The 15226-nt window shown below is 43.8% G+C and overlaps 1 protein-coding gene across 1 annotated transcript in view; it reads right to left on the bottom strand.

The window, feature by feature from the left end:
* Nucleotides 1-12882: 12882 nt before the first annotated feature.
* LOC130133261 (leucine-rich repeat and transmembrane domain-containing protein 2-like) overlaps nt 12883-15226 on the bottom strand; it is a gene marked incomplete at its 5' end in the record, with an annotated part of 32988 nt that continues 30644 nt past the window's right edge. The window contains one exon of the mRNA XM_056301967.1: nt 12883-13433. Coding sequence (XP_056157942.1) covers nt 12883-13433 — 551 coding nt within the window. The remainder of the gene's footprint in view (nt 13434-15226) is intronic.

Genomic DNA, 15226 nt, shown 5'->3' with positions numbered 1-15226 from the left:
GTCTGATGAAACCAAGATTGAACTCTTTGGCCTGAATGCCAAACGTCACATCTGGAGGAAACCAGGCACCTCTCATCACCTTGCTAATACCATTCCTACAGTGAAGCATGGTGGTGGCGGTATCATGCTGTGGGGATGTTCTTCAGCGGCAGGAACTGGGAGACTAGTCAGGATCGAGGGAAAGATGAATGGAGCAAAGTACAGAGAGATCCTTGACGAAAACCTGCTCCAGAGTGCTCAGGACCTCAGACTGGGGTGAAGGTTTACCTTTCAACATGACAACGACCCTAAGCTCACAGCCAAGACAACGGAGGAGTGGCTTCGAGACAAGTCTGTGAATGTCCTTGAGTGGCCCAGCCAGAGCCCAGACTTGAACCCCATTGAACATCTCTGGAAAGACCTGAAAATAGCTGTGCAGTGACGCTCCCCATCTAACTTTACAGAGCTCAAGAGGATCTGCAGAGAAGAATGGGAGAAATACCCCAAATATAGGTGTGCCAAGCTTGTAGCTTCATACCCAAGAAGATTTGAGGCTGTAATCGCTGCCAAGGGTGCCTCAACCAAGTACTGAGTAAAGGGTGTAAATACTTATGTACATGCAATATGTCAGTTTTTTATTTTTAATAAATTTGCAAAAATTTCTACAAAACCTTTTTCACCTTGTCATTATGGGGTATTGTATATAGATTGATAAGAGAAAAAAAGGAATTTAATCCATTTTGGAATAAGGCTGTAACATAACAAAATGTGGGGAAAGTGAAGGGGTGTGAATACTTTACGGATGCACTGTATTTCATCATGGTGAAAGTGTTTTCATATTGCACATTCAGACAGTTTATGATAGCTTTAGCGTTGTCTTCTTTTGAACATAATCTACTAAATCCGTACTGTATGAGTGTCAGTAAAATATAAGCCGGGCATTGAAACCAACCTTTTTGCCCCCTGGCCACAGTTGCTGTGAGTATGTTATCTTATAATCCTCTGGTTGTAATCACAGTTGCAGCAGCCAGATACATTTTCCAACCAGAACTTAACATCCTAAAGCATCTGATAAAATAGACACGCTGAACAACCACATCTGATATTGACCAAGATGTATTTAGTGATAAGACTTAATGGCTTACTGGTAAGAGTGCAGGCAGGGTGGAGTGGGTGGAAAAGAGTCTCAGGAGTGATTTGCAACAGAAGGGTACCAGCAAGAGTTAAAGGGAAGGTTTACAAGATGGTTGTGAGACCAGCTATGTTATATGGTTTGGAGACAGTGGCACTGACGAAAAGACAGGAGGCAGAGCTGGAGGTGGCAGAGTTGAAGATGCTAAGATTTTTATAGGGATTGATGAAGAAGGACAGGATTAGGAACAAGTATATTAGAGGGACCGCTCAGGTTGGACGGTTTGGAGACAAAGCAAGAGAGGCAAGATTGTGATGGTTTGGACATGTGTGGAGGAGAGATGCTGGGTATATTGGGAGAAGGGTGCTGAATATGGAGCTGCCAGAGAAGAGGAAAAGAGGGAGGCCAAAGAGGAGGTTTATGGATGTTGTGAGGGAGGACATGCAGGTGGCTGGTGTGACAGAGGAAGATGCAGAGGACAGGAAGAGATGGAAACAGATGATCCGCTGTGGTGACCCCAAACAGGAGAAGCCGAAAGTAGTAGTAGTAGTATAGTGATCAGACTTACTTTTCAGTGAAGTAGTTTTGGTCAGAAATAACATCAAAATGGATGCTTGGATTGACCTTGCTTCATTAATGCTCCTGTTTCTTTCTAAAGTTAGGAGGTATGCGAAGCGATTCCAGAAAGGCTTCTTTCACAAATTGAAGAAGGGAGGCTGAGTGTTTGATATGAAGTCGATGTTTTATTACTTTTTTCAGCCAATATAGAAGCGCCAATATAGAGCTGTTGTTTGTGTGTACGGATGTGCGTGCATCTGTGAATCTGCCATGTTTTGTTTTTCCCCCCCTTTTTCTCCCCAATTGTATCTGGCCAACTACCCCACTCTTCTGAGCCATCCCGGTCGCTGCTCCACCCCCTCTCTCGATCCGGGGAGGGCTGCAGACTACCACATGTGGAGTCGCCAGCTGCTTCTTTTCACCTGACAGTGAAGAGTTTTGCCAGGGGGACATAGCGCATGAGAGGATCACGCTATTCCCGCTAGTTCCCCCTCCCCCCCAAACAGGCGCCCCGACTGACCAGAGGAAGCACTAGTGCAGTGACCAGGACACATACCCACATCCGTCTTCCCACCCGCAGACACAGCCAATTGTGTATGTAGGAATGCCCGACTAAGCTAGAGGTAACACAGGGATTCGAACCAACAATCCCTATGTTGGTAGGCAACAGAATAGACCGCCATGCCACCCGGACGCCCGTGAAGCTGCCACATTTATCACTGCTGACACACCCAGAAACGTCACAAGTGGGAAAGACAGGGAAAACACCCATTTCAGTTTGATAGCCTTTTCTGTGTGCCCATCTCGACATTAGGAAACATCCAAGCTGACTTGAAGGAGGCAGCAAGTGATCTGTTTCTCGATAAAAACAGCACAGAGACCAGTCTAAGTTAGTGTCTGACAAGCCAATCTGTGTTGCATGCTAACAGCCAAACCAACATGTACCCTGGCTCTGCCAAATGATAAAAGCTAAGCAGGTTTAGGTTTGACTTGTACTTGGATGGCAAACCTCCCGGGAAAACTGAGTTGCTGCTGGAAGTTGTGTTGGTGGGCCAGTAAGGAGCAGGCTTCCTTCTGGTCCTAATAGAAAAAAAAAAAATCACAGTGCAGTGATAGGAACTCTGTGCTTTAGGAGATGCTGTCCTTCGGATGAGATGTTAAACCGAGGTCCTGACTCACTGTGGTCATTAAAGATCCCATGACACTTATCGTAAAGAGTAGGCGGTCCCCTGGTGTCCTGGCAAAATTCCCAACCTGGATCTCTCCATCTGGCCACCTAATCATCCCCCCATGTAATTCGCTCGGTGAGTCCTCCCTTTCCACCTCAAGCTGATGTGTGGTGAGTGTTCTGGTGCAAAATGGCTGCCGTGCATCACCCAGGTGGTGCTACACATTGGTGGTGAGTTACCCCCCTTCCCTGTGAAGCGCTTTGGGTGTCTAGATAAAGTGCTATATAAATATAATGATGATGATGATGATGATGATTATTATTATTATACTGATCTGTAGCCATCATAATTATTCAATATATTTTTTCTTACTGTTGGATCATGCACTATTAATGTCCTGACGTATTGGCGATCCAGGAATTTTCTTGAAAATATTGTCAAGAAAACTATAACTAACTCATACCTAAATGCTTGAACACATTTCATCCAGTCAGAAACAAGTTATCATACAGTCAGCCGTGTGTTTTACATCAGTTTTTTGAGGAATGTCACTCGACAAACTTGAATAAAGTATATTGTAGATAATATTGAACCTTGTAAATGAATGTGGACGTGTCAAAGCAAAGCAGCCCATGTGTCTCAGACACTTACACAACCTGAGTTGCTTTTATTCATGTTTTTTTAAATGAATAAGGAGTAAAGCACTGTCATTATCATGTAATCCCTGGTTTTTAATTGAAATCTTAAACTAGGTTTGTTGAAAGCGAATCCACGCTCCCTTTTTTGTATTTGTAAAATAAAATATGTGGGGTTTTGAATATTTAGACTCAGCCATCATCACAAACCCTGGTGCTAAATGTGTTTTCTTCTCCCTCTCCTATCATTTTCATTTTCATCTGATTGTTCCTTTTTTGGCCCCCCAGGGATGGATTTCCACAAGCATATGTGATCTGATTTTTAAATCTTTGTACTCCGAATCATATCAGATAATCAGATTACTGCACATTTCTGTTATGATACAATAGTCAGATTACTGTAAATTAGATTTAAAAAAAGAAAGATTTGTATATCGTTAGCTGAAATTCCACAACAGCAAGAAAACATCTGTTCTAGGAGAACTGAGGAGGGTACAACAGGAAAAAGACACCCCTCCTCCCCGTCCTCCCCAGGGGTTTTTTCCTCCCACGCTACAGATTGAAATAATCAACTGAAATGTATTAAAAGTATGATTAAACAACTTGATTCTTTCCCGGTGGGGCACTCGCATTACTGTGCCCCTAATGGGGGTGATTCATCCCCAAAATCCAAGGACAGCTGATGGGGAATCAGGCAGTTCCCCATGGTTTAGTGGATGTCAAACAGATGGTACTGAAAAAGTATTTGCTCAACAAAACATAAAAACAGAGCATAGAAATTTGAAAGCGATAAATGTTTGTTCATTATTTAGTCCACATCTCTCTCTCTCCCTCGCTCCCACTTTTTCTGAATGTTCATCTACAACTTTGTCAGTGTGAGGTGACCCACTTAAGGATGGAGCATAATTATATTTCATTTGCTTTGATATAGAATAGGATGAAATATGAATCATTTGCCCTATGGCATTTTTACTGACGTTGCTACGAATTGCATTTATAAGTCTGTTAATTCATCAGGCAAGTTTCTACCTACTTCAGTCTGATGTGCATTCAGTCCATCCATGGTCTTGATATCAAATGGTTGATGTCAACACACCTGGCGGCATGGGCAGCATTGTGGGTCTGGGCCCGCCTACTGAGTCACCTGTTCCCGCCCACTGAGTCCCCTGTTCCCACCCACTGAGTCACCGGCGCCTGCCCTGATGCAGAGAAACCCTCATTAATTAGAGGTGTTTGGTTTATCTACTACAGCTGCTTTCAGATGCTCCTGTTAGGGGTCGCCACAGCAGATCATCCGTTTCCATCTCTTCCTGTCCTCTGCATCTTCCTCTGTCACACCAGCCACCTGCATGTCCTCCCTCACCACATCCATAAACCTCCTCTTTGACCTTCCTCTTTTCCTCTCCCCTGGCAGCTCCATATTCAGCATCCCTCTCCCAATATACCCAACATCTCTCCTCCACACGTGTCCAAGCCATCCCAATCTTGCCTCGCTTGCTTTGTCTCCAAACTGACTAACTTGAGCTGTCCCTCTAATATAATCATTCCTAATCCTGTTGTTCTTCATCACTCCCAATGAAAATCTTCATATCTTCAACTCTGCCACCTCCGCTGTCCTCCCTCTCATTCATGCATAGGTATTCCGTCTTGCTCCTACTGACTTTCCTTCCTCCTCTCCCCAGTGCATACCTCCACCTCTCCAGGCTCTCCTCAACCTGCACCCTACTCTTCCCGCCCACTGGGTCACCTGCGCCTGCCCTGTTGCAGAGAAACCCTCATTAACATGAGGCGTTTGGTTTATGCAAAGAAATAAATCTATTTAAACGAGAAATTCGCTTGTGATGATACAATTCTGTGAACTGACAAGGGATGACATTAAGAAGCTTTGTTTGTTAAATATACTTAAAAAGGGAAAACTAATGGCTTTCTATTATGATTTTTCTTATGTTATGTTGAAAAGTAGAGGTGCACACAGCTCCAAATCTTGAACACTGCATCAGTTGCACGGGTGCGGAAAGGATCAAAAACAGACAGAATACTGGCACTCACAGATCAGTAGTCTTCTTAGTCATCATGGACAAAAACCAACGCGTTTCAGCTAAAAGCCATCACCGACATTCTGTTTGCTTTTGTTACAATGAAAAATTGTTGTGCCCCCAAGAAAATTCAATGCCCATCCATAAATTCTCCGCCCCCCTTTGCATCAAAGGACATCAAACTGATAGTCTATGGGGCAAATTTTAGTTGAATTTGAACTAGTGTTCACATTTAACACAATTCACTGGGAAAACCATAGTTGTTTTTTGTTTTTGTTTTTGTTTTTTTTACAAATGAATACATGAACAGTTAAGTAAATGAGTAAAGGATTTTCTTATAAATAAAAACTATTTAGTAAAAAGAACAGATACTCGAGACACATTCGGGTAAAAAATACCTCTTAATACCATGTACAATGATTTTTATTATCTTTTTTTTAACCTTGGAGTAAAAAGTTTTTGAGAATTCATCACTGACTGGAGTGAAAGAACAGAAGATGATTGTCATGTTATTTCTGACCACGGGGTGTCGCTGTTTGTCTCTGGGCAGATTTAGAGCCCCCCCCCCCTTTCTCCTCTCTGAGGTCATTTTGTGTTCAGCCTTCCACATTGATGCGGAGGCAGTTTTGTAATTTCTCCACGGATAGTGAAGGTGAGGATGTGAAGGAGGAGAACTGGTCTGAAGTCAGCTGTCAGCTGCAGCCCACTGTAACTTATGCAATGCAGTGTTTATATTCTTCTGAGGCTCAGTGATGGATTACCATCTCTCCACGAAACAACTGACAGGCTGTATGTTAATGCAGCTTTATACACCTCTACTGGCTGACCGAGAGAGAGAGAGAGAGAGAGAGAGAGAGAGAGAGAGAGAGAGAGAGAGAGAGAGAGAGAAAGAGTTGAGCGAGTAGGGTGCAGGGATGAGACAGGAGGATGGGAGGCTGACAGAGGGAAAAGGATGGGAGGGTGAGCGAGATGGATGCGAGGATGAGTGAGGGAGGGATGAAAGGGTTAGAGAAGAGAGTGAGAAGGATGAGACAATGAAAGGGTGAGAGAGGGAGTTAGGGAAGGTCTTAAGCAGGTAAACAGTGACTATAAGAGTGAGCGAGAGAAGGAGGATGAGGAAGAAGCCATGAGGGACGAAAATACATTAGAAGTGAGAATATTAGTAATAAAGTGATGAAGAACTGAAAGAATGCTAGGTAAAAAAGGAGGTAGAGAGACAATAAGCAGCAAGTAAAGACAGGTCAAACCAAGCAAAAGATGGACAGACAGACTGGAGTGTGTAAGTCAGTGTGAGACAAAATAAAGAAAAGAGGTAAGAAGGAAGGAAGGAAAAGAGGCTGTCATTTTTTTCTTGCAGCTGCTAGTCTGAGCTCTGCTAAGGAACTGTTCTCATGATTGAGTGATGCACAGATGCAGAGTTTCTTCTCATTTGACTATGTGTGTGAGTGTGTGCGCGTGCATGTGTGTGTGTTTGCATATTTATTCATGTATGCATGGATACAGTCTGTTTATTCTCCCTTTCCGGCTGAGAGCTTTCTCTCTCTCTCTCTCTCTCTCTCTCTCTCTCTCTCTCTCTCTCTCTCTCTCTCTCTCTCTCTCTCTCTCTCTCTCTCTCTCTCTCTCCCCAATATTCACATTGAAGTGCCTTGTTCACTCAAACTGCTTGACGCTCCTTCCCAAGTCAGCACTGGAAGAAGCTGGAGCTTCATTTGAACCAGAACGGTGTTTCTCGCAGATATTTTTAGTTTCTCTTCCCTTACGAAGGTCATTGTTTTGCCATATTGCTTCAATATTCGTGTGCATTTTGATGGGATCAGACTGGATCAAAAGGGCCTCCGAGACAGCATTCACACCATGTGACTGTTGTGACACTCAAACTCTCCATTGGAGCCAATACAGTCGAGGTTTTTTGAAACTCCATTGACATTGATTGATTGATTGGTAGTATTATTGTTATTATTGTTATTATTATTATTATTATTATTAGGTGTGGTGATTGAATCTTCATGGTAGGTACGTGGTACAGATGGTGCGATTGTAATTGCGTTGCAGTTGACTTTTCTGTGGCTGTTATTTGCCTCTACCAGCCAGGTATTGTGGAAAGTTACTTAGCTGCCTTACCAGTTTAGAATAGATTACAATCGCAAATGTTTGTGTTTTAAGGACGTCATTTGACAATTCACACACACACTTACACAAACACACACAAATGCACACATACACTCACACACAGTCTACAAGTGTGTACAATATGTACGCAAAATTTTGCACACAACATCTACATATAAAAACCCACACAATATCTCGATGTGCATACACACAACAACACAATAACATTTTGTGTACATTGACAATACACGCACACACACACATAATTACAACACTATCTTTCCCCATCAGTTTGCCTGTCATGAAGTCATCTCCGTTAGTCAAACATACCTTCTCTATAGAGGGAATTGATTAATGAGACCATAAAAGATTAATGCTGCTAGAGGTATTAAAAAAATCCTAATAACTTCATGGCACTGTGTTCTTGGTCCTGCTGTAACTGTTTTGAAATTAATTTAGTGGGCTTGGGCAACATCTAATATTTCAATCTACCCGTCAGACTAGATTTAATGATGCTTACCTTTGGTGTCACAAAGCTAGACTTTTTGGAAGTCAGACACAAATTGAAACGTCCCACTCAAACAGCGAGGCTTAAACCGTAGAAATGACACCGGTATTCATGTGTTGTCATTAGCATGATATCCACTACGGCTCTGAACAGGGCTGAGTCATTCAAATGGTTTCCACTTCAGGTTTCAACACAGCCGGTCAGGGAAGATGCTTAAGAGCTTTCTTCATCTACTTATACTACACCGCTCTTTTGAAGGAGTGGATGTCACTTTTTTTTCTTCTTCGAATGGCTGAAAAAACAACCTGGTTCGGCTGCTGCCCTGCTACCTTGGAAAAGCGGTCCTTCAACCCCAGTTAGTCTTTTAAGCTTCCACACTGGTCTGGATTTGGCTCAAATCCTAAATTTCAAATAAATTTGCAATGTTTTTTATTTCAATCAGTGCAAATTTACCAGGAGATGCTCAATCATCATCATCATTATCATCATCATCATCATCATCATCAGTACACAGTACAGCTTATACATATATCTCAGTAATGTAGTGTTACAGGGTCTGAGTCACATGGCTCTTGTAATTTTAATTAACAAACTATAATTTATTCTTTCAACACACAGGCTATAGGGACAGGATTCAGCTAGCTAAATTACTTAGCTACCAACAACACAAGAACTGCAGACAAAGGAGTGAGGACAATTTGTCCTAGATGCATGAATAGACAGAGTTTGGCCATGGTATTTTCAGTGGTAGCAGGTCTCCAGTGATGTCCCATGGTACAGCTCATGGTTACGATCACACCTTACAGTTTATATACCTGTTAATGTGTTTCTCACTGTATTTGCCATCAAACTGACCGACTTGGCCTAAAGATATTTGTTATGATAGGGTTTATGGCTGCAATTTCTCAAATATGAGACAGCGTTTCTTTTACCTGCGTTTTTTTTTTTAACTAGCGGTGGAACTGCACCAGATTAATGTCAGATGACTCTGATAATGACAGCCTTAGTACATCTAAATATTTACTTACAATAACCACGTTCCCATCCAAGGGTTTGTATGTGAATTTGTCGTTCTGAATGAAAATGGCTTGATGGAAATGCTACATATCGAATGAGCTCTCCAAAATTTGCATTTAGGTTTTTACGCTCGCTTGAGGTGGATAAAAATGTTTGTCAGAAGTTAATCAGATAAAGTGCCGTGGATGGTAACATATGGTGTACATAGGATGCCTAGGCCTACCTTCAGGGTTTTATTGGATGAAACAGATCTGAGGGAAACACACCTTTATTTACTTAATTGTTTTTGGGGAGCTAGTATAATTATTTGCTTGAAGTTCTTTCAAAATTTGGACAGAAATGTGACATATGAACCAAATCCAAGTATTGTGCAATAAGATTTTCCATTTCAGGAGTCACATGAAATTAAAAACAAGGGATACTGTGAAGAGTGAATGACAATCCCTGAACCGGGGCGGGGGGGGGGGGGGGCTAACAGTACATCTGTCACCATTTTACAATGCTGTGGTTGCAACTATTCCCCAATCCTCTGTGAATAGTACACATGGCCATTGTAGCTTGTTAATGGTCACAGCAATTTGCATATGAAACCGATTGTTGGTTTTGGTTGTTATGCCACTGTATTGTTTATAAGGGTGGGGATACCTGCAGTCAGTTGTCAGTTGAGACTGAAGAGGTCACTTATGCCCCTTTCCCACTACATGATACCAGCTAAACTCCACTCGACTCGACTCACAGTGTCATTTTCCATTATTGTAACAGGACGCCCTCAGTGTAGCTGGTCTACATAGATTTTGGTACCCGCTCCAATTTTTTTTTGGAACCTTGACAAAGGTGGTACCGGAAAAGTGGTAACAGTGACCAAAATGCTGGTACTTTCCAGTAATGGAAAACGAAAAAGTCGAGTCGAGTCGAGCCGGTACCATGTAGTGGAAAAGGGGCATTAGATGAGTGATAAAACGTATCTGTCAGTAAACGATGTATCCAGATGAACTGATTCAACTTTCTGTGAGTTCCTTACCTGGATTATTGAGCATGCATCAAGACGAGGGATACTACGCTAGATGACCATAGGAATGCCCAGCATGTTATCATATTAAGGAAGGTACTGCAACCACATGGTACTCTTTTCTGCAACCTGACCAAACTCTGTTTATACTTGGGCGGGAGACTAACCAACCACTGAACACAAACAAGTAAAACATAATAAACAAGCATTACAGAGATACCAAAATCAAAAACAAAACTTGACTACGAAAGTCATGAGTGAAAACAGAAGACGGACATTATGGATCAATACAGAAGAACAAGTAAACAGCTCCTTCAAAACATTTCGGGTATTTTGGGGTTAACACGATATTTGAGACTAATATATTGATATTCATTTGCATCATACCCAGGTATAACATAACACACTATTAGTATTAAGGTTCTTTCCAGCCAATCAAAAATAGAGAGTAGACAATAGTTATGTAGGGATACAACACATCACCTTCCTATTTCTATACTCGTTTTTGGAGACACAGTCACCAGTGGAGACACAGGTCGCGTTCTACTATGCTAATTGTTGGATAATGAAAAGGTCATTTCCTACACTTCCATTTTTGTTTTTTTAGGTTGTTGGTTTTTTTTTTCTTTTTTTCTTTTTTTTTGCAAAAGACAGCGGCAGAAAAATAAACATCAAATTCGATTTTGTGATTACGTGAGATGTAACCAAACACTTGAGTTCTCAGTATATAAGTGACAGGTACAAGCTAGCTTGCTAGCAGAGCGTCGGTAATGTCTCCAGCTGTGACAAGTGTCTCCCAAGTTCACATGTGCACTTTCATTGCATATAACTGTCCTTTCATCAGGAAAAACAAAAACAGCGACACACTGGGGTGGGGGGGTATAGACAGAAGGAAGGAAAGAAAGGAGGTGGATGTCCGAGAGGAAGCGCATGAACCTCCCCAGAAAGAGCGCCGGAGGGATAGATGGCGAGATAAAGGGATGAGGAACAGGAGGAGGGGGAGAATAGCAGCGTCTGTTTTAATCCCTAGTTCGACAGAAATCCCTCTTGGTGCGGCAGCCATCTTGAAAAAGAGGAGAAGAAAGGGAGGGAGCCAGGGGTGGGTGGGGGGAACTAGTATGGGAAATAAAGTGCAGGAGTCTGAGGTTTTCAGTCCTTTTTGCCGTTGTTGTCCCGGTCAGGAGAAAAGGGTCTCTGAGTTATTTCTCCCATGCCGTGGTAGCAAACCTTCACCGCTGAAGGAGCGATACGGTTTTAAAATGTGTTTTCTGATCAACAGAAGCGTTTTCTATTTGGAGCAATGCCTGTGGTCCTCCCGGATAACTTCCCCAGTATTAAACTATTATTCCCAGTTGTTCTTACAGATGTGGAGTGTAACTGATCCAGCTTGATGTCATTTTTGTATATGCCTGTTGCATATTCTCTGTGACAGAGCATAAAGGCATTGTCTGCAAAATATCAGAAATTCTGACTTCCCAGTGGAAAATCACAAATAAAACATATTAAGATTTCAGTTCCTTTGTTTTGATCTCGGTATAGTCGATTGTCAAACATCTGTTTTGAGGTTGAATCCCATGGTCCGAGTCCAGTGTATTTTCTCTGCATTTCAATTTCTTTCCTCCCCAAAAAAATATCCAGAGAAAGAGAGAGATCTGGTCCAAAGACTGATGCACCTAAAAAAATTGATGAATTTGAAATGTCATCAGCCATCAGTATCTGATCCTTCCATCCACATTGTTTCCTCATCCATTGTAAATTCATATATACCATTTGTTATAAAACCCCGTGGAGTCCATCTGACAGAAAGAGAAAAATGAAGACTGACTGCTTTATATTTTATATCATCATGGTTTCATCATAATGTATTTTTCTATGACTCGTATATTCTCAGCGAGAATATTGAGGATGACACCTGTTTGTTGTCCGCGAAGTTTCCAGCAAAGTTGGTTTTCCAGGGGACTTGGAGGTCCAAGGGGACATCAGAGGATGGCTATGCCAGGCCGGGTTGAGGAAACCTGGGCTAGGTCCCTCAGTTGCGAGGGGGGCGGGGGATTGACTTTGGAAAGGTTGAAGAAAAAAAGGTGCTAATGACATACGTGTGCGAGTTTAACTGCTTCATAAGATTAATGATAATAACTCATATATGATTACCTGTGCAGCTCAGCTCACCCTCTATGTTAAGTCCCTGAAAATCAGTCCAGTTGTATAAATGCCGACCGTACACCGTTAATGTCCTGTACCAGTGTGAAGGACATGTTTCACTTTTGCAAAGTACAGTTTTTAGAAGTCGTTGTTTCTCTCTGCCAACATAGTGTTGGTGTCATCCGTCGCCAACAGCAGTAGTAGGTGGCTTGTGGTAGAGATGGATGGATGGTAGCAGATACTGCAGTGGAAATGGTGTCCAAGTGGGAAAGAGACCAAGAGAACAGAAATGATTTGAGTATATGCACATTTGTGTGCGTGTGTGTCTTAAGAAAGAGCGAGAGAAACTTAGGAAAGTGTGAGATAGAGCGATAGAAAGAAGCAAACGGAAAGACGATGAGAGAGAGAGGTGTGTGAGAGCGAGGTGGGGATGTGTGTACGAGAGGCGGACAGAGTGGCGGAGCGTCAGTACAACTGTCTCTCCTTCTCTGTCCCCTTTGAGCCCTTTCGGTTTTTTTCACCCGTCGCGGCCCCTCACCCCTTGACCTCGATTATCCTTTCCTCCTCTCACCCGCTCCGTCACTTCCTCTAGGCCACAGAGGAGATCTGTTTCTCCTCCCTCTCCTCTCCGTCTGCCTCGCCGTCCCCCATCAGCGGCTGCCTCTTCTTCAGCTCCCTCTGGTACTTTGCCATCAGCGAGGCGTAGATGCAGCCGTATGCCGCTGCTGCGACCATCATGATGCACACGATGCCGCACACCACACCAGCAATCACCACCGTGCCGATGGCACGCCGCACGCTCACGGGCCGGTAGCGGGCGCGCACACAGTCTGCCGCTGGCTCCCCGCCTCCCCCATCCCCCATGTTCGAAGGGGTGTCCGACTTGTCCCCAATATTCCTGTTGCCGTTGTCAGATGTGGGGGCAGCGCCGGTGGGGTCCAGAGTGCTCCGGCTGCAGGGCGGGGAGGCGGCGCCTGCCGATCCACTTCCTGGTCCGGAGCGGGAGGCCCCGCTCCTGCCAGCCCCATTCTCATCCTCAAGCTGGAGGCAGTAGTTGAACATCTCCACAGGAACGCCGCGGATGTCCCGCCCCCGCAGGTCCTTGGGCAGTGTGCATTCCACAGCATCCACCTTGCCCCCTAGGCAGAGAGAGCGAGAGAGAGATTAGGTTGGATAGGAGGGAGGAAAAGAGGTGAGAAAGGGAGATAAAACGATTTATGTCGATACTGTACTAAATCAAAATCAACTAAATGTGTGAGAAAGAGGGAGCAAGGTGGTTGTGCCAACACTAGGATGAGTCATACATCACCACACACACACACACACACACACACACACTTTGCTATACCCTCGACACTAAGTTGGAGATAGTCTCAGCTAAATCCTTCCATAATTGATGAAAAGACATGCTTAGCAACAGAAGAGCTCTGTAGCATGTGTGAGCGTCTCTGCACACGTGTGTGTGTGTGTGTGTGTGTGTGTGTGTGTGTGTGTGTGTGTGTGTATATGTGTGGGAAATGTTGAATATATGTGAATGTTTGCCTCTGAGTTGCGTGTGCACTTCTGTGTGTGTGTGTGTGTGAGAGAGAGAGAGAGAGAAAGAGAGAGAGAGACTAATATCTGAGTCATTAATTCCCAGAAGTAGGAGTGGGGGAGGCCGGGTAATCTATTCTGTTATCATCACCCTCTGCATTTGTCTCTTCACATATTTGTCTGGAGGTAGCGCGCAGGAAACAATTGATCCTCACCCTGGATAGAGCCTAAGACCAATGGAAGGAGATACAGGAGGGGAGTAACATTAAGACAGAAGGAAAGTGGCGTCTTTGCCCCCAGTTGCTTTCGTCGCAGCATGTGACAAAAGGTTTCCCTTCAGCCAGCAGTGCTCGCTGGATATTCCGGGGTATTCTGGGTATCTCCTTTTGTATGGTTGATGTGGATTGAACCAGACAACTGTGCTGACACAAACAGACACAGGCTGCAGTAACAAAGCCTCTGACGTTTATGCGGTGCTTGGTCTGACTTCTTTTAATCTCAGGATGCCTTAAATAGGGCTATGTATGTCCCATTAACCCCATATGTCTTTCTTTGCAAAAGTCTCCTCTACTGCAAAGAGGACAAAGCTGTTAAGTGTCTCCTTTGTGTCAGATTTGTCTCTCATGCAGAGTAGAACAGAACAAAAACGGTAAAGAACAAAACACAACAGAGAAGATAGATTCAAACCCAAGGGGAACGAATCAGAACAAAATCAAATCAGAATCAAAGCAGAACCGAACAGTGAATCGGAACAGGACTGAACAGTAAAAATCTGAAACAGGACCGGGGACAATGAATCAAAATGGAACAGAGAGGAAGAAAGCAGAACCACAAGATAAGATAGGCTGTACTTTATTAATCCCCGTGGGGAAATTCATCCTCTGCATTTAACCCATCTTAACACACACGGTGGAAACAGTGGGCAGCCAAGTGGCTAGGAGCAGTGGGCAGCCACCATGCTGCGCCCGGGGACCAGCTCCAGTTCTTCTCGCCATGCCTTGGTCGGGGGCGCAGACAGGAGTGTTAACCTAACATGCACGTCCTTTGATGGCGGGAGGAAGGGGGCCTGGGACGGCCTGGGGTTCAAACCCAGGACTGTCTTGCTGTGAGGCAACAGTGCTAACTGCTGGGCCACCGAGCTGCCCAAACAAAGTGGAACGGAATGAATCAACAGAGAAGGGGATGAATCCAAACAGAAGTGAGGAGACTGACTCAGAACAAAACAAAATGAGACAGAGCTGAGCAGACCAGATGAGAGAAGAGATGCTTCATTAGCAGGGCAGCTGAGGCCCGAGGCATGGAGATGAATGTAGATTCACACACACGGAAGGGAGAGAAGAGCAGCTGTGCTAACTGATGCTCTAACTGCCCACAGAGATGTGCATAGTGTACGATATGC

The sequence above is a fragment of the Lampris incognitus genome, unplaced genomic scaffold (assembly GCF_029633865.1).
Source record: "Lampris incognitus isolate fLamInc1 unplaced genomic scaffold, fLamInc1.hap2 scaffold_258, whole genome shotgun sequence".
Lineage (NCBI taxonomy): Eukaryota > Metazoa > Chordata > Actinopteri > Lampriformes > Lampridae > Lampris > Lampris incognitus.
The sequence above is the reverse complement of the archived record's forward strand: the minus strand, read 5'-3'. Positions and strand labels throughout refer to the sequence as shown.